We start from the raw sequence: 24,970 nt of genomic DNA, 5'->3' as shown, positions 1-24,970 counted from the left end.
CCTCTGGTGTCCGGGGCACCAGTCAATCTGTGGGCACAGATTGTTAAACTGTGGATACAGATTGTTAAACTGTGGGTACAGATTACTAAACTGTGGGTAAAGACTGTTAAACTGTGGGTACAGTTTACTTAACTGTGGCAGTCTGTGGGTACAGATTACTAAACTGTGGGTACAGATTACTAAACTGTGGGTACAGATTACTAAACTGTGGGTACAGATTGTTAAACTGTGGGTACAGATTGTTAAACTGTGGGTACAGTTTACTAAACTGTGGGTACAGTTTACAAAACTGTGGGTACGGATTACTAAACTGTGGGTACAGATTAGCAAAAATAAATAAATTTAGACCCTGACACCAGAGGGGCTCCGTATGGAAACAGTGCAGAAGAGAATGCAACAGATATTTTGTGGCTGCATTCCTACAATTTAAGCCAACCATCAACCACCGAAAGAAGACTAACAAAACACAGAGTGTCCAAGTAGTAATGACTGGAAGATTGTGAAGAGTATTCAAACATTTCAAACTACTCACCCACTTCAACCCCTCCTGGATGCAGTCCTCCAGCTGTGAAGAAGGGCAGCAGGATGAGAGGAATCAAAACGAAGAAAGAAAATACTGGTATGCAGCTATGTACCACATTCTTCCCGCAACTATTGATGTTGGAACTTCAGTGACTATAGTTAAAAAAAAAAAATGGAAGATGGCTCTCTGAAACTCTTGAGCCATTTTATTGTCATATTTTTCCAAACAAAATGTAGCTTTAGTTGTCCCAAGCATGTAAAATGAAGAGATGCTTTATACTGGCCCCAGGTGGCCAGCACCGTCTATTGTCATTGTCCAAAAACTGCATAATTCCTGACAGTCTGTCTCCATTTGCAACTATGCTTTTAGAAAGTAGCCCACATAATGGGCTCTTTGCACAAATCCACTACTTCCTGAACACAACACCAGTCCTTCATTTCCTGTCTTTCATGAGTGGACAAGCCGATTAATCCAGGTGTGCCTGATCTCAGTAACGACAACAACATTGGCCAGACACACCTGGATTAATCAGTTTGTCCACTCGTGAAAGGCACGAAACAAAAACGTGGTATTCAGTTCAGGAAGTAGTCGAGCTGTGCAAAGAGCCCATTGCCATTTCCATGTATTTCAATAAGGAAAGACGATTTGTGAGTCATTGAGCAAAATAGTCTACAAGGCACGATCATCAAGTATGTCTTTCCATCAGCTCATGTAGCGATGAAGAAAGAGGAGAGCGTCATGATTAGGTTCTCCGGCGATGATTCAGCGCCACCTGGTGGACTTCAGCAGCAAATGAGAATGTAAAGTACTTTACCTTGAGGGTGATATACAAAGACAGACGTAGAAGGGGAAGATATATGATATAAATAGCTAAATATAGATACAAATTAGACATCCATCCATTTTCTTGACCGCTTATTCCTCACAAGGGTCGCGGTGCTGGAGCCTATCTCAGCTGGGTTTGGGGCCTTTAAGAATGACGAAAAAAAAAAAGTTGCATATACATTCTGTACTTTTTGTGTGTGTGCGAAAGCTTTGTAAAAAAACAAAACAAAACAAAAAAACCCCCCACAAAACTATGGTGTTTTTTCATCCAGCGCTTGGATTTTATTGTAAAAATGTTAACAGACCAGCTCCATCTCAAAATCTTAAATTATTTGGAGCGTCTGAACTTCATGTTCCAACATAAACTTCTTTGTCACTTAAAAAAATAAAACACATATTCAAACATGCCTCTTCTCCACAAATGTGTGTAGAACAAACTTGAAAATACAAAGAGACCACAAGATAAACAAAAACACAAAAAGTACAGCCCGACAAAAACAATTTAAAGCTGCAATACATTCTTTACAGGAAGCAAAAAAAAAAAAAAAGAGGAAGCAAACAATCAGTAAAAGTAAGCACTTTGGTCTCCTTCGAACGCACATGATGAATAATAATGTTAGCAACATGCTAACACAACAACTTTATACATGTCAATTCATTTCAATTTGATGAGACTGATCCACTGTATGTTTAAAGTGCATGTTCTTTTGCTTGACATAAACCGACTTTACAAAACTAATACTGCTGCATGCACACTGACCAATCATTACGGCCTCGCCAAACTTTACATCGCCATTTGTTTGGTGTGCTGACTCGGCTCAGAGAGAAAATACTGTTCATTTCATTGTGTTTGAAATGGGCAAATCCAATTAAATAATTCCATTAAAAATGTGAAAAAACAAGTCATGACTTTGTTATTTGGAATTCATGTTTCTTTTTGATACCTTTCCTTCATTATTTTTTTGTGGCTGTTGGAGCACTGACTCAGCCAATTATGGATTATGATACAAAGGTGTCATATGATTGATTTGCCACAACATTCGCGTTAACATGAAATATTAGGAATTGTACCGACGAGTTCTGTGTTGAAAAAATGTAACTGCATTATTATCAAAAGCAGGCAGGACACATGAGTACATTTTTAAAGGGTCCGTATCACGCTATTTGAAGCCCAACTATAGGCATCGATAGGATTCCATCTTATCAACATGGTTATGTCATTTTTTATTTTTTTATTTTAGCAAAGATGAGTTATTTTGCTGGTTCAGTCAAACCCCGCCTCTCCCCATGTCGAGACTGGCCAGCCGCTTCAGTACAACCGCGGCTTCTTGAACTGTGGAAATCGGACGGATGTTCAATTCTTCAAGAAACATTTGAAACTAAACGGCAAAAAATGTTGTGGAGGCGGTCGAATGGAGGAAAACACCACTTGGTCGGGTGGTGTTTTTGGTGAGGAATTTGTCTTTGCCTTTGTCCTTGGATCAAAAAGTTCATTTTTCATGATACAGACCCTTTAAAACAAAATGAAAACATAAACAGCCTTCAAACGTGGAAGTGAGCTGAGGAGCGACATGGAAATAATATTGATGAGAAGAGTACAATCACTTCGGCTCAATGTGTGATGTCATAAATAGTTAAGTTAAATAAAAAGTGAGAACACTGAGCGGGTAAATAGCTTGTTGAAGGTAAAAAGCACTCCGATGATTCGTCGTCGTCATCATCTTCAGTCAGTCATCTTCATGTCACGACTTGATTTTCCACAGCTGCGCACAGTCACACGCACGCGTTATACACACACACACACACACGCATGCATGCGCGCTTTTTGTGTTGCGCTCACCTTCAAGTTAAAGCCCAACAGGTCCGAAATGACTCCCGAGACAGCGGACAGGATGACCACCTGTGTGATGTTGTACAGCAGCGGGTTCATGGTCAAACCGTACAGCCGGAAAGGACTGTCCAGCTCCTGCGACGCAACAAACACGCAAAAACGTCACTAAACTGATCTATTGATCCATTGATTGATGACATCACCTTGAGTAGTTTGGTTGCCAGTTTTAAAACGTTGTTGACCAGCGTCAGCTCTTCCTTCTTGTTGGGCTTCTTCTCCATCTTGAGATACAAGTTGATCTGACACGCACACAAAATCAGTACCACGAGTGCGTGTGTGTGCGTGTTGCGTGTTTTCATTCACCTGTTCAGTCAGCAAAATGGAGGTGTTGCTGTACTTCTTGCTGGTCTCGGAACCCAGCGTGACGAACCGGAGCAGGAAGAGCGACAGACTGGAACACCAGATGACCAACTCCCAGTTGTAGTGACACTCCAGGAAGGTCTCGTGCACGTGCAGCAGCTGCGCGAGGAGCAACAACGACAACGACAAGCGTCGTCATGACGACGGCGAGGCCAGCCGGCGCCTGTGTGGACGGCACGTTACCTGCGCGCAGCAGATGAAGACAACCGACAGCGTGAGCAGGAAGGCAGACGACACGATGACGTCGACGGAGCGTTGGGGACCTCGACGCTGAAACGGAAACAAAATCGGCTTGAGCGATCAATCGCATGCAAAAAAAGCAATTTGGAAACGGAATCATTTCACGTTGTCGACCGGCTATACTTTCTATATTGTTGTATAACGATCTTGAGAAAATAATGTCTCAGTAAATGGCAATATTGAAGGAAAAAAAGCTGCAATTTGACTCTAACTCTTTGACTGCCAAATATCTTTAAAAAAAAAAAAAAAAAAAAAAAAAAAAATATACAACAGTGCCAGCCGATTTCGAGCATTTTCAAACAAAAATATTGTGCGCTACGACTACATAAACATAAAAAAAAGGGTTTCTACCTTATTCTGTTCTTTAGTAATCACCATTCAAAAATACGTAATTTGATTGACATTGAAAAGATACATTTTTTGCACAACAGTGACTTAGACACTATTTTTTTTTGTTTATTGACGCTCTGAATTAAATTTAATGTGACAAAGGCTTTGATCATTCACATCATCCTTGAAAATGTTCATTTTCATCATATCAGTCGTGTTTCATTGTAATTTCATATAGCGTGAGCCCATTGAAAAGAGATACAACGCTGCCATCTGCTGGCCATAGTTAGTGGGTGTTTTTGATTCCACAACCCATTGAGCAGGCAGTGCTGCACAAGACATTGATTGAGGAAAAAAACAAAAACACAAAACAAACCTTAGTAAACGTCAATTAACGTTTATGGCGGCATTCATTAGGATTTTAGCACACGTCATTAAACGTTTTTGGCGGTCAAAGCGTTAAGTTAGACAATAAAAAAAATCATGTTGCTTTAATGTTACTTTAAGGTATGAGCGCAGCGACAGCCACATCTTGATGTTCTGGACCTTCTTCAGTCGAAAATGAGGAACTTCGGATTTCCTGGCTCGGCGGGCTGAAGTCAGGTGACCAAATAGTTTGGCAAACAGCAACCTCTGAAACGCACACAATGATTGACAGCTGTTGTGGACCAACTGCCACAACGAAAAGAGCCAAAAAAGGATTGAACGTTCTCCAGGCTACCAAAAGAGGAACCACTGCATCGCCAATGGATCACAGCAGCCATAAAAAGGGTGAACAAAAAGGCAGAAGATTTGGGAACCTCCTCATAGCTTGTGTAGAGATCACTCCATATCAGGCGAGTCAAGTACTCAATCAGTTAGACGTTTGGATGTAGCTCCACTGTATAGTTATTAAATAGGGCTGGGTCTAAAATATAAACAAAGTCGGAAGCACAAGTATTGGGACACGGCCCACACATTGCGAACTGGAACCGGAATCAAAGCTGATGTGCAAAAACAGTCCCGCCTCTTCTGTGGCATATATTTTGTGGGCTGATATGACAAATGGAAACGCTGCCCTCTGCTGGCAACATTCTGCGACTGAATCAAGGCGCTTCTTTTTGATTTGGATTTGTGCTTGTAATAAAGTTGAACATTGAAAGCATTGCATGCATTCTGAGTTCAATTACATGCTTAACATCACTGATTAATTTTCCACACTACTTTATCAGAATGATAATACGAACATAGCACAAATGAAAGACTTCAACATTACCTGCTTGTAGGTCCTCTCAGCCACGCTCAGCAAGAAGAAGAAGAGCCAAATGAGGCAGAGCCGCACCATGAAGCTCACCGTTACCATGGTGACCACCAGGGTGTCCGAGCCGCTGCCGCCCCCCAGCGCCACGGACAGCAGCTCATTGGCCGAGAGCGTGGTCAGCTGGTCCAAGTCGCGGTGCTGAGCCAGCCTGACCGCATCAACGGCAAAACAAACAGTAGAAAAAAAAAAATGTGGTTAGCGACATCACCACTTGATTTACTGTCAGCTCGTTAAACACCATCAATGAGGATTCAAAGTTACCTGTAAGCAAATGGAGTGAGTCCCAATGTGACTGACACCAGATTGCCAAACACCTGGTAACCAATTCCCGGAGTGTAAAGATTTACCTGGAAGATAGGGATGTAACGATATGGGCAATATCGTGATATTAAAACTGCCACAATATCGTCGTCGTCATGTTCACAATATTTAAAAGGAACACATCTGTTAAAAAAGTCAGGTTGATTTCCATTTGTGCAGTTCTAGCACCCTCTAATGGCTAGTTTATTAGTGCAATTTAATTTCATGAGGGATGTTTTGGCCTTTATGTTTAAAATCTATGCTAACTGTCAGATGAACGGAAATCTAATTTGCTTGTGAAGCGATCAATGTGCTTGCATTAGCAAGTAAGTGCCTCAATATTGTTATTAGAGATTGTAGGTGGTTTTTTGCATTGCTGTTATGTACAAAAAAATAAATAAGAAAAAAAAATGTACAAAAGTACAATATTGCTTTTTTTTTTTTTTTTTTTTTTTTAACAATATAGTGCTCTTTTTTAAATATCGCCAACCCCCCCGCAATATCTTGATAATTATCGTATCGTGACCTTCATATCGTGATAATATCGTATGTGATGTTTGGATATCGTTACATCCCTACTGGAAGACACAAACATGTTTGGATTTGACAAATGACCCGCCCACTGACTCTGTTCATGATCATGCCGCTGATCTCCAGGACGGACATGTCGGCTTTCTTGCACTCGTTGCCCTCCCACACGATGGCGCTGACTCGCTCCAGGCCCGGGTTGGAGCTGTGCAGCCAGGGGGCGTGGCCCTGGGGACAGAAAAGCAACAATCAAACAAACAACCTTGGACGGCCTGCCGGCCACTCGGCTTGCTTATACTGACCTGATGGAAAGGGTCGTCTCTGTACTCCTTCTTGGTGGGAGGACAGATGGGTGCGCCGCCTCCTTCGCCGTCTGCGGAGAAGGACACGTTAGAGATGACAAGGAATTTGCTTTTGGGGAATGTCTTGAATCTCTAACCTGTCTCTGAGGTGCAGGACGACCTGCACTCGGCGCAGTGCAGGAAGTCTTCCCACAGCAGGTCCTCCGTCTCTGACTCGTGACGAGTGCTCTCCGAGTCAGGAGTCCTCAGGCTGGAGCACCTGGAGCTGCAGCTGGTGCCCGACTTGGGGACGTCCTGACACAGAGAGAAAAAAAAATAAATAAAATCAACATTAACAGTGTCATTTTTCCCAGCGCAGGCATTGAATCAGTCTCAAAGTTCAAAACTTTTGACTCTTTTTCACTCATTAATTGCCAAAAAATAACTTCAGAGTTCCATTCAAAATAAAACATTTTGGTTTGATATGTTTTTCATTGGGAGGCTTTGCTTTGGGTCTGATGCAGCTTCTGATGTGCAAGCAGTTTGACCAACCAGCAGAGGGCAGCCTTTGACATTGAAAATCCTTCATAAAATAAGGACTGAAATATGAGCACACTAACGGAGACGGTGGCACTCTAAAGCTTTGGATTTCACTCAAATACATGATGACACTGGTCAACTCATTTTTACCACTTTTTTTTTTTTTTTATTAAACAAGAGATGGAAACACTTTTATAGGTTTTTTTATTAAGTGTTGTTCCGATACGATACTGTTATCGGCAGAGGCGCTGATACTGCATTAAAACAGTGGTATCGGTATCGGTGAGTACTCACAAGTAACATGCCGATACCATTAATTCCAACGCTAATATAGGATTTTGGATGCAGCATCTTGTGTCATGCTCGTGCACGACATTCACTGATATGTGACATGTTCACTGCATGCCGATCGAAGATATCCTATTGGCCCTTGAATGCTCTGAACCAATGGCAGGGCAGCTTTGTCATGTTGAGGGAAAAAAACCTTAGATATCGGTATGGTATCGGCCGATACTGCAAAGCTGGGTATCAGAATCGGTATCGGGGGCCAAAAAACGGTATCGGAACAACACTAGTTTTTGTTGGTGCTTATTGTGAATCTGCCCTTGTTTTTTCTACAGCACATCATGTATTAATAATAATAATAATTATTATAATAATAATAATAATAAATTAAAGGTTAGGATGAGCAATAAGTAGAATACTTTTTTTCTATAAATTACAACGCATTGTAACGTCTGCATTGCAACTAAACTTAAAAACAAATAATTAAGCTCTAAAAAAACAAAACAAAACGGATGAACGTGCTAGAATAAAAAAAAAAAAAAAGATATTTCTGAAATCAGTGTTTAAAAAAAAATAAAAAATTAGGAACAGTTAACTCTGATTAAAATTAGCTGCTATTATTTTGTAATCAACTTTTTTAAATCAAATTAAATATTGAATTTCTTGATTTTATAGGATGAAACTACGGCAAAAAAAAAGTTGACATCAAAGTCAATGTCATGATTGATGTTTGTTTGCACAAAAAACTATTTTTCTCCAGATTTTAGGCAAACCTTATCTATGTTCGACAGTTGGTTACGAGAGAACGAAGGTTCCACTCGTTTTTTCTAGTGAAAATTCAGTCTTGACAAATCAGTCAACATGGTTTGTTTGATTGTGACGCACTCACATTCATTCATTCATTCATTCATTCATTCAAAGAGTCCAATTAAAGAGCTGACCTCCACAATGTAGTCTTTCTTGTAGTTTGCATCCTTGCGCTTTCGCAGCAAGCAGTCGGCGTTAAGTCTGTCGACTCCCCTGCGGAGGGCGCTGTAGGACGCCTCGGGGTCCTCCTCGCTGGACGCCTCGTCCGAGGCGGCGGGCGCCTGTCGGACGCCGCCCAGTGAGAGTGAGCGCCAGCGGGACCTGCCGCCGTTTGCGTGGCGGCGGCTCACCTTGCTGCCGGCGGCGGCGAGGGGCGGGCCGGCGCTGCGGGCGGCGTGAGCGAGCGAGGGCGGCCCGCGCGCCGCCCAGCACGCCTCGTCAAGGCGCTTCAAGAGTTGGCAGCGCTGCTCGTGCTGCAGCTGCAGACCCTCCTCGCTGCTGCGGTTGGTCACGCGGCCGTCCAGCGACACGTAGCCGTTGTCCGTTTCCGTCGACTTGTCAATGGACACTTTGGACTTTTTGGACCTGCGGGAGGGACACAGATGGGATGATGACATAATTGACAACTCCTTCTTCATGCGAGTGAGGACGAGCACAACAACATGCCTGACTTTGGCCACTCAAAAAGGAAGAAGGCAAATACACACCCAGCTTTACACAGATCATGCCAGAAGTCGTGGAAGAGAGCGCCCAGGCTGTTTGTGGCGCTGGCTGATTGGGGGTGTGGCACCCCCTCCTGTGTATTATCGGTAGTGCTCGAGCCCTCGCCTTCCCTATGCACCTCCATCTGAGAGGCCTTCCTCAACTTCCTTCAGTCGAGAAAGAAGAATAGAGCAGACAGACACTTAATGCTCGCGCGCCTGATGGGCCTTGAGAATGAACCCCATCAAGATCGCTGATCATCCTCTCAGCTCTTATTTGTCCAAAGTGGATGGAGATCAACAGAAAAACGTGGAATATGCGCGCCCTTTGAATGAATGAGCTCTTTCAGTTGACGGCATCCAATGAGAGTGGAGAAATTTCACACCAACACACAACACAAATCCAAATGCAAAACACACAAAGCAAACTTACATTTATCATGGAGTAAAATTCTAACAGTGGTGAGAAATGTGGCTAATTGATATAAAAATCTGACTCAGAGAAAAACTGAGCATTCCAATTTGGAATAGAAATGATGTCAATCTGTTTTGTCGCATATGTCATTGTGAATGAAGAGTTTTGTTTTGTTTTTTTGGTGGGAATTTTAGTGGTGCATTGGAAGTTTTGGCATGTAGAAAATCTTTCCCAAAGTGAATTGAATGAGCTGATTGTTATTCAATTTCACCATATGAATGGGCTGAATGTCCCATTGGAAATGAATTTTTGCTTTAACTTGGAGAATGTTGGGACAATATTTGGAATAAGAAAACAAAATGAGATTTTTAGGGACATTGTCATTAGGGATGTAACGATGTCAATATCGTGATATTAAAACTGTCACAATATATCGTTGTCGTCATGTCACGATATAAAGCAGTGCATCTGTTAAAATAGTCAGGTTGATTCCCATTTTTTTTTTGCAGTTCTAGCACCCTCTGGTGGCTAGTTCTTTACTGCAGTTTTATTTTCACAAGGCATGTTTTGTCCCTCCTGTGTTTAAAATCCAGGATAATGGTCAGATGAAGGGGAACATAATATGATTGTGAACATAGTCAATATGTGTAGGAACTTAATGTGTGCTTGCACGAGTGCCTCAATATATATACATATATTATATTTAATATTTCAAATATTTTTCATGGCTGTAATGTACAAAAACACAATAGTGTGTGTTTTTTTTTTTGTATAAGCTCATTTTTTTACAATATTGTGATCTTCTTTTGTATCGCCAACCTCCCCACAATATCGTGATAATTATGTATCGTGACCTTCATATCGTGATAATATTGTATCATGATGTCTGGATATCATTACATCCCTAATTGTAATAATGTTATGTGGAAGTAGATTCATGTAAAAAAAAATAAAAAAATGAGAGGAATATCTTCAGCCTTCACACAAGAAACTAAATTTGAATTCATGTTGAAAACAGAATGCCTCCATGACAAATGAAAATCCAAACAACTTTTCTCCTGTAATCCATCACCTGCGTCTCTTGCCGCCAATGCTGGAGGCCGGCTTGGGCGTCCTTGTGGAGACGATCTGACAGTGCACGGTGCCCAGCAGCAGCATGAGCCAGATGGCGCCGAACACCTCGGTGGCGGGGATCCCGTGAGGCTGCGGGACGCTCACGTACAGGAGGGCCGCCACCACTGCGGTGGGAGAACACACGACGTCATCACACACACACAGATAAACGAGAGAGGTTGCTGTTTTCTTAAAGGACAGGAGAGCCACCTTGCAACAGGTAGAGAGCCAGCAGCAAGAGGAAGATGGCCCTGGAGGTGACCTGGATCCACCATCGGTAAAAAAAGGGGAAGAAGACCACGCGGACGATGCCCTTCCGAGTCAGCGAGGTCCACGGACTCTCCGGCTTGGCCTTAGCGAACGCCGAGCCTTCAGAAGGAGACAAAGAAATCAATGATTGTGCGGTCATCATCATCATCATCATCATGTGTGAACTTGAAGTCACCTCGAACCAGGTCCACGTCGATCAGGTCTGGCTTGACGTGACCCGTCTTCTTTGGCTTGTTCCTCAGGCCCTGCAGGAAAAAAAAAAAAAAGTCAGCATGAAATATTTGGGAGGCTTTCTACAAATGCTGAACAACTGGACTGTTGGCATGAAGGAAATCACATCACAAGATGCCGTCTGCCCTCTTCAATTTGCTGACATTTTCCGTTTTACGCATGAAATAGGGCTGAACAATTCCCACATTTTGCCCTGCGATTGGCCGGCAACCAGTTCAGGGTGTACCCCGCCTACTGCCCAAAGCCAGCTGAGATAGGCTCCAGCAGCACTTGCGACCCTTGTGAGGAATAAGCGGTCAAGAAAATGGATGGATGAATTCCCACATTTTGTTTTCCCCCCTTCAATACTGTGATTGCAATTGAATTCCTTTTTTTTTTTTTCAAGGTCCACTTGTCATGAATGTTTTTTTTTTTTTTTTTTTTAAGCAATCAATTCATCTGTATTACAAGAAACATTATCCGATTTATTATATACAGGGTGTTCCAAAATGTTTGACCCCATTTCGTAGGCCAGTAATTTTGACAATTTTCGTTGGAATGACCTCAAATTTTCACAGCTTGTGTAGAAACGTTTCAAGTTTTTGTGTGTAACATTTTGTGCTTACACAAAACACAGGAATGGAAGTTCTGAACATCCTAAAAAGCACTTGGGCTGTAATTCCAAAATATAACCTGCCACTTGGTGTTGAACACTTGTGAAAATCTGTCATAGAACCAACAAATATTTGTACTTTTTTGTAAATTTAACCAATAAAACTTATGACCTTCAACATAAAGTGTATTTAATTTCATTAAGATCCATCAAGCAGTTTCCGAGATATGGGCATTTAGAACGGGGTCAACCATTTTGGAACACCCTGTATGATTCTTTCGTACAGGTTTGGTTAAAATTGAATTTCTACTTCAATTCACCTTGAAGCGTTCACGACAACTTCACAAGTCAGATGACAATTCAAACAAATCTTTATCACATCAGCTTTTCATCAAACACGTTTTTAAGAACTGAATGTATCAAGACACTTCAGTGGGGATCGAAGGTCAACATTTTTATTATTGTACATAAACAAGCCAAGGAAAGATAGACCGTAAAAATCTCTAAAAAGGCATCAAATGATGAGACACTTATAACAAGGCAAAAAAAAAAAAAGTGATTTCCATCACTTACAATTTGTAAATAACAGAAAACAAAATAAGAGTGTCTGCAAATGTTTGTGCAGTCCATTTGAATTGTTTGCATTGTTCAGCCCTACCATGAAGTGTGTGTGTTCTTTTTTTTTTAGTGACACGTCTACCAAGCCACACCAAGCATGTGTTGGGATGGAATGAGAGGCAGAAATACAGATCAAACACACCCCAGGTGCATGTTTGAGTTGCATATCATCATCATCATCATATCTATGTTGACAAAGCCAACTACTAGAACTGCAGATGACAATTTCTTGATTGTGCTCAAAGATACACCAAGTCTGTGTCGCTCGTTAAATAAGGATGGCGCCAACCCAAACAAGGAGATCAATAGCTCCTCATTGGCAGGAGATTTATCCAGTTGGCAGTATGACAGCTCAAAACAAACAGCCCGCCTGTGTTCTTATCTGCGGGCCTCTTATCTTTTAATGGCCCCTAAGCCATGGAAGTCAATTGGGAGACTCTTTGCATTATATTAGATAAATAATACGTTGTCACGTAAGACTTATTAGCAACAAATCCTGTCCCTTACATCAAAGTACATTTCAACTCGCTTTCAAAGGAAATGAAATGAACGCAAAACGCAAGCTTTGCGTCTAGCCTAACGTGTGCTTCGAGTTTCCCCCCCCCGAGTGCTCAACCTGTGCTCACGTGTCATGTCTGCAAGCATGGGGGGCTAACAACACACCAAACAAACACAGGCTGCCTGCCCCGTCGCAGTCGTCGTGCTAGTCTAGGGCGCGGGCGAGCGGACGTGCAATGCGCTCGCTCGCTGCCGCTCAATACTCACCCGCGATATAAACTGAAGAGGAGGATGGGTGAAGATGAAGAGGAGGAAGTGGGGCAGAAAGGAAATGGTTACAAACGGAACAAGACTGGACGAGAATGGAGATGGGAGGGAGCGGACACAACTTGAAGAAAGTGAGAAAGAAAATACAAATGAATGTGACGTGCTGAAAAAAAAAAATGGAGATAGCGGCACCTTGATTTCCCGCTGCTCCACCGACTTCTCCCATATCTGCTGGTCATAGGCTCCAATCTATAAGACAAACACACAGATTAGAAACTACTCTTAGAAAGATGACATTTGAACTCCTTCATTCATGAAGGAGATGAATACTGTAGCTCAAAACAGGTGACAGTTTGATTTGGGCTGAACAATTCAAATCGACATCAAATGCAATTGTCAGTCACTAGACTTTATTTTCTGATCAAAAATGAATTATTTTATTCAATATAGTGTCTAGGTCAGCTCAGTGCTTAAAAAGTGGAGTCCATGTTTACATATTGTTTCATGAAACATGATTAGTTGAAGTTATGAAGTGCGTTTGTTTGCATTATTGTTGGCATTTGGGTCGTTACCGACGTGTGTTTACTAGGGATGTAACGATATCCAAACATCACGATATGATATTATCACGATATGAAGGTCACAATACGATAATTATCATGATATTGTGGGGGGGGTTCGCGATATTGCGATATTTAAACAAGATCACAATATTGTTAAAAAAAAAAGCACAATATTGTGCTTTTGTACATAACAGCAATGCATATAAACCACCGACTTCTTATGCATGGAAAAGTGTATAATATCGTCTTTTGTCAAACTAAGCTCACCTGTAAAGCTTACAGAGCATTTAAAATCATCGTGAAACTTCACTCAAAATCCTCAAACTTTTTGTGAGCGTGTATACACAAAATACACACACGCCTTAAAATTATAACGCAATATTTTCTTTGCCTAGAAAGTCATGTTAGAAAACTACACCATTGTTTAACGGCAGTGATGAATTGTTTGGCCACAATGAATGTTGCTCACACATGCAATTGTCATCTGTCAGTGTCACGTGGACTCAATAGCGTTACCGTGGGAACGAGATAAGTGCTTTACGTGTGCCAACAAACAAACCTTGCGGGCTTAAACTACTTTTACAACACGTGAACTGTCACTGTCGAATGAAAGGTTGTTTGTTGTCACGAGAAACGTTGATCAAACTTGGACGACAGGAAGCGGTAGAAAGAAAGATGGCGGCTGCAGGTTGTGAACAAAGTTGCATTCTAAACACCGTCAAGACTTCAAACGCGTTACACACTGGGTATCTGTGTGACATTTGACAGCGGCGGAATTTATCCTCTTAAGTGCTCAGCTCAGTGTTTGTTTACATTCTGTCCAAATGACTCTATTAACACTTGAATTGCCGTGCCGAGTCCGCCTGGATGCGGGCTGGCCGGCCCAAGTGTGCCGCCCGCTGCGACACTCGGCGACGCAGGGAGGTAAGAGGGGGGGGGGGGGGGGGGGGGGGATTATGTCAAAACAAAACGACAATTGCGCAACAGAGCGGCTGCCGGGATTTGTTTGCCACATTGTACATCTGTGACTGATTTCCCATTCAATGACAAGAACAAAAATATAAGCTTACAATACTAGCTCATCATTGAGTTTTTTTTTCTTTTTTTTTCTGAAGAGTGAACAAATATTTGAGCTCTGGCTTAACCCTTCAATCCAATGCTAGCGTCGCCAATGTCGCTAATGGAGATGATAATCAACTAACGACACAGGAGAAAACAACTGGGTGTTCCGTTGCAAGCAAATTTGGGTCAGACGGCCTCGAGATTAACCCCTGCTTTGTTTTAACGTGTCATCATGAGGAATAGCACGTGTGTGTGGCTTTATTTTCACTTCTGACAGGTGTTTGTGTGTCATTAACTGGCTAAATCACATCCAGTCAAGTGCTGTCATTTGTCATGGATGCTTTTCAACTATTTCAAGTGTTCACGACGTCTAAAAATAGAACATGGAAGCTAAAGTTGCAAGACACATAAAAACAAATCTTACACTGTGCTACCGTCGTTGTTAGGTGATCAACATGAAATGTTTCATTTCCTCAAATGGGGTTTTTCCATGACATCATTATGGCACCTGGTGCCAACGAAGTTGGATGTTAGTGCTCAGAATTGCTCATCAGGCGCTACACACTCTCCTTAGATTTCCATTTTCGGCAACAATTCAAGGTCAATTGCCTCCTCTTCAGCCCTTTTCACACTGACTGTGGGGCAGCGCACAAAGAGGATGGAGCACAGGTGCAAGATTAATAGCAAGCCAAGCGTTTCCCGTTAGCTGGGAGGTTAGCGCTCTGAAATCCCTCTGCCATCCCCTCTCCTATCATATGCACTAGGGATGTAACGATATCCAGACATCACGTTACGATAATTATCACGATATTGTGGGGAGGTTGGTGCTACAAAAAAGGTCACAATATTGTATAAAAAAAAAAGCTCATACTATAAAAAAAAAAAAAGGAAAAAAATCAAAAAACGGAAACAAACCCACACATTATTGTGTTTTTATACATTACAGCAATGAATAACCACAAAAATATAAATATTATATATAAAAATATATAAATATAATATATATATTGAGGTACTAATTTTGACTCTATTCAACAAGCATGTTATGTTCCCCTTCATCTGACCATTATCGTGGCTTTTAAACATAAGAAGGGCCAAAACATGCCCTATGAAAATTAAACTGCACTAAAAAAATAGCCACCAGAGGTTGCTAGAACTGCACAAATGGAAATCAATCTGACTTTTCTAACAGATGTGCTGCTTTTAATATCGTGACATGACGACGACGATATATTGTGGCAGTTTTAATATCGCGATATCACGATATTGCAATTACTGTTACATCCCTAATATGCACCCTTCTTGAAAATTGCACACTAAACCAATGGGGTCATCGACCGTAACAAAAAAGGGCCTTTATGGTTTTCAATCAGGTTATTATTAGCTTAAGTCTTTAGCTGTCTCATACTTCCCGTGTGTAGTTGTAAAACAGCCCAATCGAGATGCTCGTTTTTATCCATCTCAGAGGGCGGCCATGTTGCTGTCAAATGAAAACGATACCACAGCACCTAAGGGCTCAGCTTGTGAATATCACATGACCAAATCAAGGAAACAGGTGACATTGTGACCCTCGTTACCCAAAGCACTTGGGACTGCAATCTCATTTTTTTAAGTCGACAGAAAGTGGCAGCACAAAGCAAAATGGCCGCCGTCTGCTTAATTCATACTCCACAAATGCAATATTAATCAGAATGCTGTTTAAACTAGTGGGAGTGCACAGAACATATTGCAAAGAAAATGTGGGACTTGACAAACAGATTTGGATGAAGTTCATGATGTGTTTGCATGTATGAAAACTATTGTCAGGTCACAAGCCCTGCCGTCACATCACTTGTCAATCTTTCATGACTCAAAAGTTCTCACTAGTTCACACAGCAACAATTTAACTCGTGTGCGTGAGGGTGCGTGTGTGAGAGAGAAAGAGTGAAAAGCCTGAAGCTCCGGTCGCAACTACATGCAGTCAGCTGAGATGTGTTACAGGAAACGTGAGTCATGTCGACGCACGTTGCCAAGCGTCGTACGTTCATCTGACAGAGAGCCAGCGAGGCGAATAAAGAGGGACGCGGCGTCTTGAGCCAGGCGACGGACGTACATGTAAGGTGAGCGCTGCAGGGTGGTGAGGAAGGGAGAGAAGGTCAGCGCTGGCGACGGGAGTCCGGCGGCGGATCCGATATCGGAAACCACGGAACAAGATGACAATCGACACCGGCTTGCCGGCACATTTTGTATTCTCAACGTGTGCACGTCATTGCTTTGAACAGACATCAGCTGCAAATGTCACTGAATACGCGGCGCGGACAAAAGTATTGGGACACACCCCCATAAATAATCAATGACTTGGTCAAGCATCATCTTAGCAAAAACATGCTTCCAACTTTGTGAGAACAGTTTTGGGAAGGCTCTGAATGGTTTCCAGCACACACACACACACACACACACACACACACACACACACACACACACACACACACACACAAAAAAAGCTCAGCCAATGTGATGCCAGCATTGGCCAATAATCATCAAACCCGCTTCTTACCTTTTTCTGGTACCACACCACGGCATCTTTCACTTTGGAAGCCATTTACATGTCACCTCTCGCCGTCTGGGGCATCTTAGACTGGAAGGGAAGAAAAAAAATAATAGAAATGACACGGTAGGCAGAGCCAGAGAGGAAGATGTGAGCGACGGACCAATGGGAGCGCGCACACACGACGGAGGGAGGCAGGTGTGTCCTGACTAATAATGAGCGGGGCAGGGAGGGGCAGATGCACACGCACTGGAACACGCTTGTAACATGCTTGTACAAACACAGCAATACTTGTGGTTGAAGGGCGCTTCATCACACAAGCGAGTATGAAGAAAATGCTGCACCCTTGACATTTGGCCGTTCACGCCCATTTGTATGATTTTTTTGGACACACGAGACACACCACTTTTGACAGGCAGGCACATTCTTCCATTTTGATGGTACAATGCAAAACAATTCACGGCCATGACACAGGTGAAATACTCAACCCAAATTTCTGTTATGTTAAGAGCAACAGGTGCTAAAATGTCCACGAGATGATGTCACCCATTTAACCCTTGTGGAGCAATAAAAAAAAAAATGTCTTACCAAACGCATCATGCAGTCCACACATTGGTCGGCCACTTTGGAAGCGTGATAACTAAGTCATTTATGAATATTTTCTTACTTCCGACCACTCAAAATGTTCAGTGGCATCAGACCTATCCATACATATTAGGGGTGTGAATTGCCTAGTACCTGACGATTCGATTCGTATCACGATTCACAGGTCACGATTCGATTCGATACCGATTAATCCCGATACGAATTTATAAGTCGATTGTTGCGATTTTTTTCATTCAAATTTAGAAAAAACTAATCAGTAAGCTTGTAGAGTGTAAGATTTATATGAAAATGTATTATTTATTTATCTGAAATTTCAGTCTTATAGAGGTTGTAATCTGTTTCATGTTTGAACAGCATTAAAATAAAATATTAAGGCTTAATGTTCCGTTCATATAACATTCTTCCATGCTCAAGGTGTGAATCCTTAAAAAAACAAAAAACAAACAAAAAAAAAACGTACATGACTTGCAACGGAACGGATTGAAGCAGAAATCACAGGAAATGCATTATAACACACGGCGTTTACAGTGCCTCAAAAATTAGCAATTAGAATGGGAGTCTATAGCGCCACACATTGGATTCAGTGCATGATAATGGTCTTTCTTATTTAGCTTCGAACTGCTACACTACACAAAAGTCAGCATGGTCGGATTTTTTTTTTTTTTTTATGTATTAACAATCCTGGGGATATTGATGCTCCCAATTGTTTTTTCCCCCGATGCTTTTTTCTTTGAATAAAAATCAAATATGGACATGGAATCGCTTAAGGGCTAAAGGACTTTGTGCTAAAGTGGCACAAGGCCGTGTGAGGGCCACACAAACAGGAAGGAAGCACATATGAGAAGTTAAATGAATTAAGATGTGGTCAGTAAGTGTCTTCCTTGTCTTATTCGTACTCTTCACTTTTCTCATGAAGGTTTGAGGTCATCAGAGTCTGACGCCGTGAGTCAGCAAGGTGACGCATTGGAGAGGGTGTTGGCATCACACTGCAGATAAGCCTGATAAAGTTGACTTTTTTTTTGTGCGCGCGCGAGTGTCAAGGCTGCGCTCAGTGGGTCAAGAATCTAAGCGTTGGGACTAGTGCGGCACTGCGCGTGAATTATCACAGCGGGAGGGGACCAAGAAGACATTTATAGCAACAGGAAGAATGTCTGGCCGGAATTTGTGGAAACTCCAACTTGAGACGGTCACATTCAAAAGCCAAACGAACAGAAGCAGTCGCAACAAAAGTTGCCTAATATGGCCTCAAACTGCACATCAGCCGCGAGACAGGGCACTGAAGCTCATCATTTCAAACGCAAAACATGGCGGCGGGCGGGCCAGTCAACGTTCCCAAAATACACTGTGGCTTTGCATGTGTATTTAGGGAACGGATAGAGCACAAGTAGACATCTTAATGAACTCAAGTGAAGTCACGTCTCCAAACACAAAAAGCACACTGGCCAAGTCCACAGGAAGGAGAAAATAAAAAATAAAAAATAAAAATAAAAACACTTGAAGATAATGACGGGAATTTGCTGAAAAGAAGACTTAGTTTGTTCAAGAGGGGGCTGACTGCTGCACACACGTATTCAGAAAGTCACCACTAGCCTGCAGCTGCACGACACTAAATATGGAAGAAAGGATACAAACAGGCCCAGATGGAATATTCTACTCACAATGGCAGCCAGTTTGGCTATTTCATTCTTAGTCACATTCAAAATGATTTTTATAAAACACAATATGAATTTCTAACTGTATTTATTGCCACTGCAAACAAGTGAGAAACTGTATAACTGTCAAACTTCAACCATGTGACAGACTTGTTTCGACCCGTGTTATGCATAAAACTGGAACTTTTGGAGTTTGACGGCAATATTTTATTGGTGTGCAAAGTGTCTTTAGCGCGCACACACCCAGTGGAACAGGAACGAGAGAGGTGTGAATCAGGGGAGTAGGCAAGAATGTAGACTCGTGTGGCAGGTCGAATTAATTTTATCCGTACCATGGCTTAAGGCAGGGGTGGGTAAACTCTGTCCTCGAAGGCCGGAGTCCTGCAGGTTTTGGAGCTTTCCCTCTTCCAACACAAGCTGATTCCAATTAGCAGCTTGCTGATGCATCTACCAGCTGTGGTGGAGAAGGGAAACTTCCAAAACATGCAGGACTCCGGCCCTCGAGGACCGAGTTTGCTCATCATTGGTTAATACCTTGATCAGACTACAAGAAAATAGCCCGACTTCGGCCTAGCAGACGTGTCGCATACAAACGGGGTATGTCGTTAATGTTAATTTTGAGTTGACTTGACGTATCGTCACCTGTGTAGTGTGACACGTTCAACGATTGCAAAATGATAATCATTAATTTGTAAATGTTACATTAAAAAAACGATTATCAATTAATATGGTAACCATTTAGTCTGTTGATTAAACGTTGCGCCGCAACTTTCGACTTTGAAGTGAAATGCTTCAAATACAACATCAGTGATGTTCATAGTGAAACCTTATCAATGCATTTACATGACCATCTGCTTGGTAAAACTGCTCTGGATGTAAACCATCTTCCTGGACTTTGCAGGGCCGCTCAGGATGAAAACCCGAACTTGTGATGTGCAACCCGAGCTGCACCCTCCCCGCGGGTGCTCTATATTTCATGATGGGTGCCGGTTACATCGGAAAAAGAGCCAGGCTGCCAAATCAAGCCTGATCCCCACTTGCGCTAGGAAGAGGCTAAGGCAGCCAGCACAACAAACACACACGCTTGATTGCGGGTCTGGATGACTTTCCGTCTGGCCCAGTAAGTGGACGGGATCAGACTCACATCCTCTTTGGCTGGCAACTCGATTGTGCTGCCCATCACATTTTCAAATGGACATGTTCCTTCCTCTTATCTCTGTGTATCAGCCTACACCGCCGCACGGACAAAAGAATTGGGACAGTCGTGACAATTAAGGGGAGGGAAAATGCCTCGAAGACTTTCTCCAAGAGTGTCCCCCAATATTGACTAATGTTCTTCGGTGGGGGCGGCATGGAATTAAAGTATGCACCTTTTTAATCCATTATTACCATCAATGCTTATTAACTCATTAGCTCCCAAAAACGTATAAATACGTCATACTTTAAATGTTTTAAGTGTCCCAAAGACGTATTTATACGTTTTTTGTTGGGGGGTTTTTTTTATGCCAGAGCATAGAGAAGGCTTTGATGCAGTCTCTCTACTGCAGAAAATGGTTGAGTGGCAGCAGAGTATAAGAGATCAACCAGGCCGTGTTAAAACAAGCTGATTTCCCCACAGTTCTAAACAGAATTGTGAAAAACGATGAAATTAGGCTATGTTCTATTGCTAATTGCTGCACAGCGGAAACAGATAGGAATATACTTTTTTTTTCCCTGATAAAAGAAGAGACTCTAATCTCTCTTTTGGTATGTTCCATATTTTTATAGCAATAGAACATAATATTTCGCGGGCCTTGAAAAATCAGTCAAAATCCAGGAAAACACTTAAGTTAAAATGGTTGGGAGTGAATGACTTAATACAGCATAACCTACCCGTGGTGGTGAAGGTCTTGACACTGCGATGGTCCGGCACCCAAAACAGCTCACAGCAGCGACTCTGTGCAAAACAGAAGCAACACATCAATTCTTTTGCAAAGAATAGCAAGTCATCGTTTTCATCTCCAGACATCAGCAAAAAAAAAAGAAAAAGAAAAAAAAAGATGCTTGTCGCTCGCCTCCTGCGTTCACACTTTAACTTAATCTGCAGCTGTGACACAAGGCAGCGGATGATGATGATGACGTAACTGTAATGCAGTAAGTGATGTAACCGTTTTCGCGGGGCGGTGGGCTCACTCGGCCGAGCATCCGAGGTGAGCGGCCATCCGGTGATGACAACTTAACAATGACATACAAACTAAAAAGTAGCTCTTAAAGGGATACTTGACTCACTGTGTCGTAAGAAGATACGATTTTGTGTGCTCAGGGAACAGGTACAGTGTTCCATCACTTTTCACTGGTGTCACACTCCACGCCCACCCACAATAGGTGAATAAATAAAATATTTCAAGGCCGAGTTATACGTATCTATTGAGCCATAACGAAGCCACCATACAGTTCTCACTTCTCACCCTTCTAAACACGTGTTAACCAAGTAAATATAATAAGAAAAATAGCAGCATAAATACAGAATACAGTAAATCTGGGAGGGGTGTGTGTGTTTAGAATCTCTGAAACACCCACGAAATAGGAGGTACAACCCAAGATAAACCCCATAATGTATGAATTTTGGACCCAAAAACAAATCTGCAATTATAGTAAACCCCCAAGTAGCGAGAGGGACCACTGTATTGACCAATCATAACTCAGTATGCTACGTAATCCGATTGGTCGTGACCTCTTCCCTGAGCACACGTGATGTCATTTTCAATCGACAGCAAGTGGCTCAATGTGTTTTGAAAGATATTAATTGTACATGAAAAATAATGAAGTTATCAAATTACTTCTAGACAAAATATTAACTTACTGCTAAAAAATGCTAAATGAGTCAAGTATACCCTTTTTCAAGATGGTTTAACATTTTATCCTTGTATCCATGACAACCAACATCTTATGCCAATCTCACAGCCAGCACAGAGCACCCACTGAAATTGATTTTATTTTTTTTCATATTCTTAACATATTCTTAAACACTGACAAAGGCCGTGCCCTCCTGTCACCTTTTGACCTCACCTGCAAATAAAGCTTTTTGAAGGTTGCTAATAAAAGTCAAATTTTAAGACTGTTAAACAAAATGGGCTCAGCTTCATTCCTTTCAATCAAACCTACAGAATTTTACACATAAATCTTAAGCTGTCAAGACAATTTTCTTAGGCGTTGTTGTATGTAATTGTTGCATGAGAACCTACTTAGCATACAGAACAGCTCCTATACCTTTGGCCAAGTTCCTCCATGTCGTAAATAAGAAGTCAACTTTATAGCTAACCAGTCAGGACAACCTAATACGTTTATGTGCAAGAGGATAAGACAGATGTAAACAACAAGGTACTGTATCTTTCTGCAGTTTTAAAGCGCTGTGATGTTAAAAAATCTCAACGAGCAACGCAAGTGTGTTCTTTTTTTCCCTTTTAAAACCGGCTCGACGCAGTTGCTTTTTAAGCGTGTTAACGTTTCGTGGCACACTTTTCAGAACGCTAACGCGGGTATGTCCCCTACGAAATGAGAGGCTAGCACGGGAGCTAACTAGCCAGACAGCTATAGCTACCGGCGGCTACAAAGAGCCCCCCCACTCTCACTTCAACCCGCACCCCTCCCCTCCCCTCCCCTCGCCTCTCCTAGCCCCAGACTTACAACAGACGGGGGCTGCAGCGTCTTTTTACCTCTCTGACGGTCAGGACTGCTCACGCTGTAGCCGCTCACGGGGCTAAAACATCCATCCATCCAAAACAAACAAAAACAAAAAATAAGATAAAAAGAAGGAACAAAAGCTTTACGGAGCGTGGTGGAGCTGGCCTGTCCTGTCCATGGTGATCAGATGCTCGGCGTCTACTCGCAGGCTCGCTGTCCAAAGCATTGAGCTCCTCCGCAGTTGAGTGACGTCACGGGCAATGCAAAAATACAAGTTCATGTCTCTCGCACCGGCCGTAAAGCCCCCAAAAAAGGCGCCCACACATTTTCAGCAGTCTTAGTTTGCCTTTGGAAAAAACAAATACACTTATGTCTTGATTTTAAGACACAATTTTAAACGTTATAAAATGGTTATAAGAAAGCGCATTATCTACTTCTACTGGATTTTATTAGTCGCTTCAGGTGAAAAATTGCTCAGTGTCACGAGCACAGAGTGTACGGCAAACCTGTTGCTTGACGCAGGAAATCCGCAGCCAATCCATATCAAGAGGAGGCGTGGCAAGTGCGGATAACGGACCTAGTCCATCTTCCAGCTGTCGTCATTATAAAACATCCGAATAATAATTCAGTATTTAAAAAAAAAAAAAAAAAGAAATAGTCATGATGTAGGCCGTACAGAAAAATGGACAGGCTATTGGCCGACGTAGGAACACGCTGACGTGAGTACGACATCATCCGCGGTTAGCTTAATGCTATTGTGCTAGCAAAGCTAATTAAGCTATCTGACTTGCTAACGACGTCAAGTAGATTTAAAATGTTACTAGGCTCTATGTCGTAGGTGTTGGCATGTGCATGAATGGAGTCTTTTGTATCCCGTTTATTGACGTTACATCGGTTAATGAAATCCCCTCGCAATGATAATTAGTTATATGTTACTGTGTAATGCACCTAGCGGTGACGATGCCAAATGTTATTCCATCTTAGATGTCTCTGGCTCAGAGGGTCTTGTTGACCTGGGTCTTCACCCTGGTCTTCCTCATCATGCTGGTCCTCAAACTGGACGGGAAGGTAAACTTTATCGCTGCAGAAATGACCGGTTAACATATGAAATAACTTCGAATGCATTTTCACCGTGTACCTTAGGTGCAGTGGAACTGGTTCCTCATCTTTCTGCCAGTGTGGGTCTTTGACGGCATCCTTCTCCTCATGCTCACCATCAAGATGGCCGGTCGCTGTAAACCGGGTTTAGACCCGCGGAATGGCTCGCCGGACCTGCGTCTGCGCGCCTGGTACATGGCGGCCATGCTGCTCAAGCTGGCCTTCTGCCTGACGTTGTGCGCCAAGCTGGAGAAGCTGGCAGAGGTGAAGCTCACGTTGGTGTGCATCCCGCTGTGGACCATGCTGCTGGGAGCGTTGCTAGAGCTGGGACTCAACATCTTTCCTGAGAGGAGAGAGGCCTGACAGGGAGGACGGAACAAAAGCTTTGGGGATATGACTCATCTGAGAAGTGTGATTGTATTCTTGCAAGACTACTGTGAACAATACACTGGATAATTACTTTGACTTGTTGCCATTATGTTGAGTACTGCTTCTTGCTGATTTGCGATTCTAGAGCTCAATTGTTGTTGTGTCCAAAGTCAAGGCCTGTATTTAGTAGCTGAAGTTACACATTCTCCAGAGTAATCTCAAAGCTACAAAATGTGATATGCTGTTTAGAAATGACCCTGAATTTAATGAACAAACAGCGGACGATACATATGTCTCACAAACCAATTTTGCACTGTGCCTAAGTTTTCAGATTATAAGGATTTCATGGAAATAAACGATTATGCACTGAAAATGTTATTCTACCAATACTCCACTACAACTATAAAATATATATATTTTTTTTTTATCAAGGTAATCTGCAGAATCTCAAATATGCAAGTGCACCTGTTGTCTATGTAGCTCAGAGCTACTTGAGTGAAATGTTAAACTTATAA

General features: G+C 42.2%; 3 protein-coding genes across 9 annotated transcripts in view; 1 reads left to right on the top strand and 2 right to left on the bottom strand.

Annotated features, from left to right (window-relative positions):
- Positions 1 to 927, bottom strand: part of ptn (pleiotrophin) — a 41,889-nt gene extending 40,962 nt beyond the window's left edge. Inside the window, exon 1 of the mRNA XM_077499512.1 lies at positions 533 to 927. The gene's annotated coding sequence lies outside the window, so the exon portion shown is untranslated. The remainder of the gene's footprint in view (positions 1 to 532) is intronic.
- Positions 928 to 1,605: 678 nt separating this feature from the next.
- LOC144003160 (protein PHTF2) lies at positions 1,606 to 24,315 on the bottom strand. Of its 7 annotated transcripts, none has more exons than XM_077499075.1 (22): positions 23,495 to 24,314; positions 23,021 to 23,334; positions 21,198 to 21,261; positions 17,077 to 17,157; positions 13,108 to 13,164; positions 12,916 to 12,927; positions 10,885 to 10,954; positions 10,650 to 10,808; positions 10,399 to 10,564; positions 8,918 to 9,079; positions 8,345 to 8,795; positions 6,737 to 6,893; positions 6,600 to 6,670; positions 6,397 to 6,525; positions 5,731 to 5,816; positions 5,425 to 5,617; positions 4,671 to 4,802; positions 3,783 to 3,869; positions 3,543 to 3,698; positions 3,383 to 3,478; positions 3,189 to 3,314; positions 1,606 to 3,111 (listed from the first exon to the last, which is right to left on the bottom strand). In XM_077499075.1, the coding sequence occupies exons 4-22, from the start codon at positions 17,119 to 17,121 to the stop codon at positions 3,091 to 3,093; spliced, it is 2,376 nt and encodes a 791-aa protein (XP_077355201.1). In that variant the 5' UTR covers positions 17,122 to 17,157; positions 21,198 to 21,261; positions 23,021 to 23,334; positions 23,495 to 24,314; the 3' UTR covers positions 1,606 to 3,090. The 7 variants fall into 7 exon arrangements, with proteins under 7 accessions (XP_077355201.1, XP_077355205.1, XP_077355202.1 ...); XM_077499079.1 differs by having other exon boundaries at positions 8,345 to 8,491; positions 8,561 to 8,795; positions 23,021 to 24,312; XM_077499076.1 differs by having other exon boundaries at positions 22,992 to 24,315.
- On the top strand, positions 23,517 to 24,833 carry LOC144003161 (transmembrane protein 60-like). Its single transcript, XM_077499082.1, has 3 exons — positions 23,517 to 23,707; positions 23,973 to 24,056; positions 24,132 to 24,833. Exons 2-3 carry the CDS (start codon positions 23,973 to 23,975, stop codon positions 24,447 to 24,449), a joined length of 402 nt encoding a protein of 133 aa, XP_077355208.1. The 5' UTR covers positions 23,517 to 23,707; the 3' UTR covers positions 24,450 to 24,833.
- Positions 24,834 to 24,970: the final 137 nt, after the last annotated feature.

The sequence above is a fragment of the Festucalex cinctus genome, chromosome 16 (genome assembly GCF_051991245.1).
Source record: "Festucalex cinctus isolate MCC-2025b chromosome 16, RoL_Fcin_1.0, whole genome shotgun sequence".
NCBI lineage: Eukaryota > Metazoa > Chordata > Actinopteri > Syngnathiformes > Syngnathidae > Festucalex > Festucalex cinctus.
The sequence above is the reverse complement of the archived record's forward strand: the minus strand, read 5'-3'. Positions and strand labels throughout refer to the sequence as shown.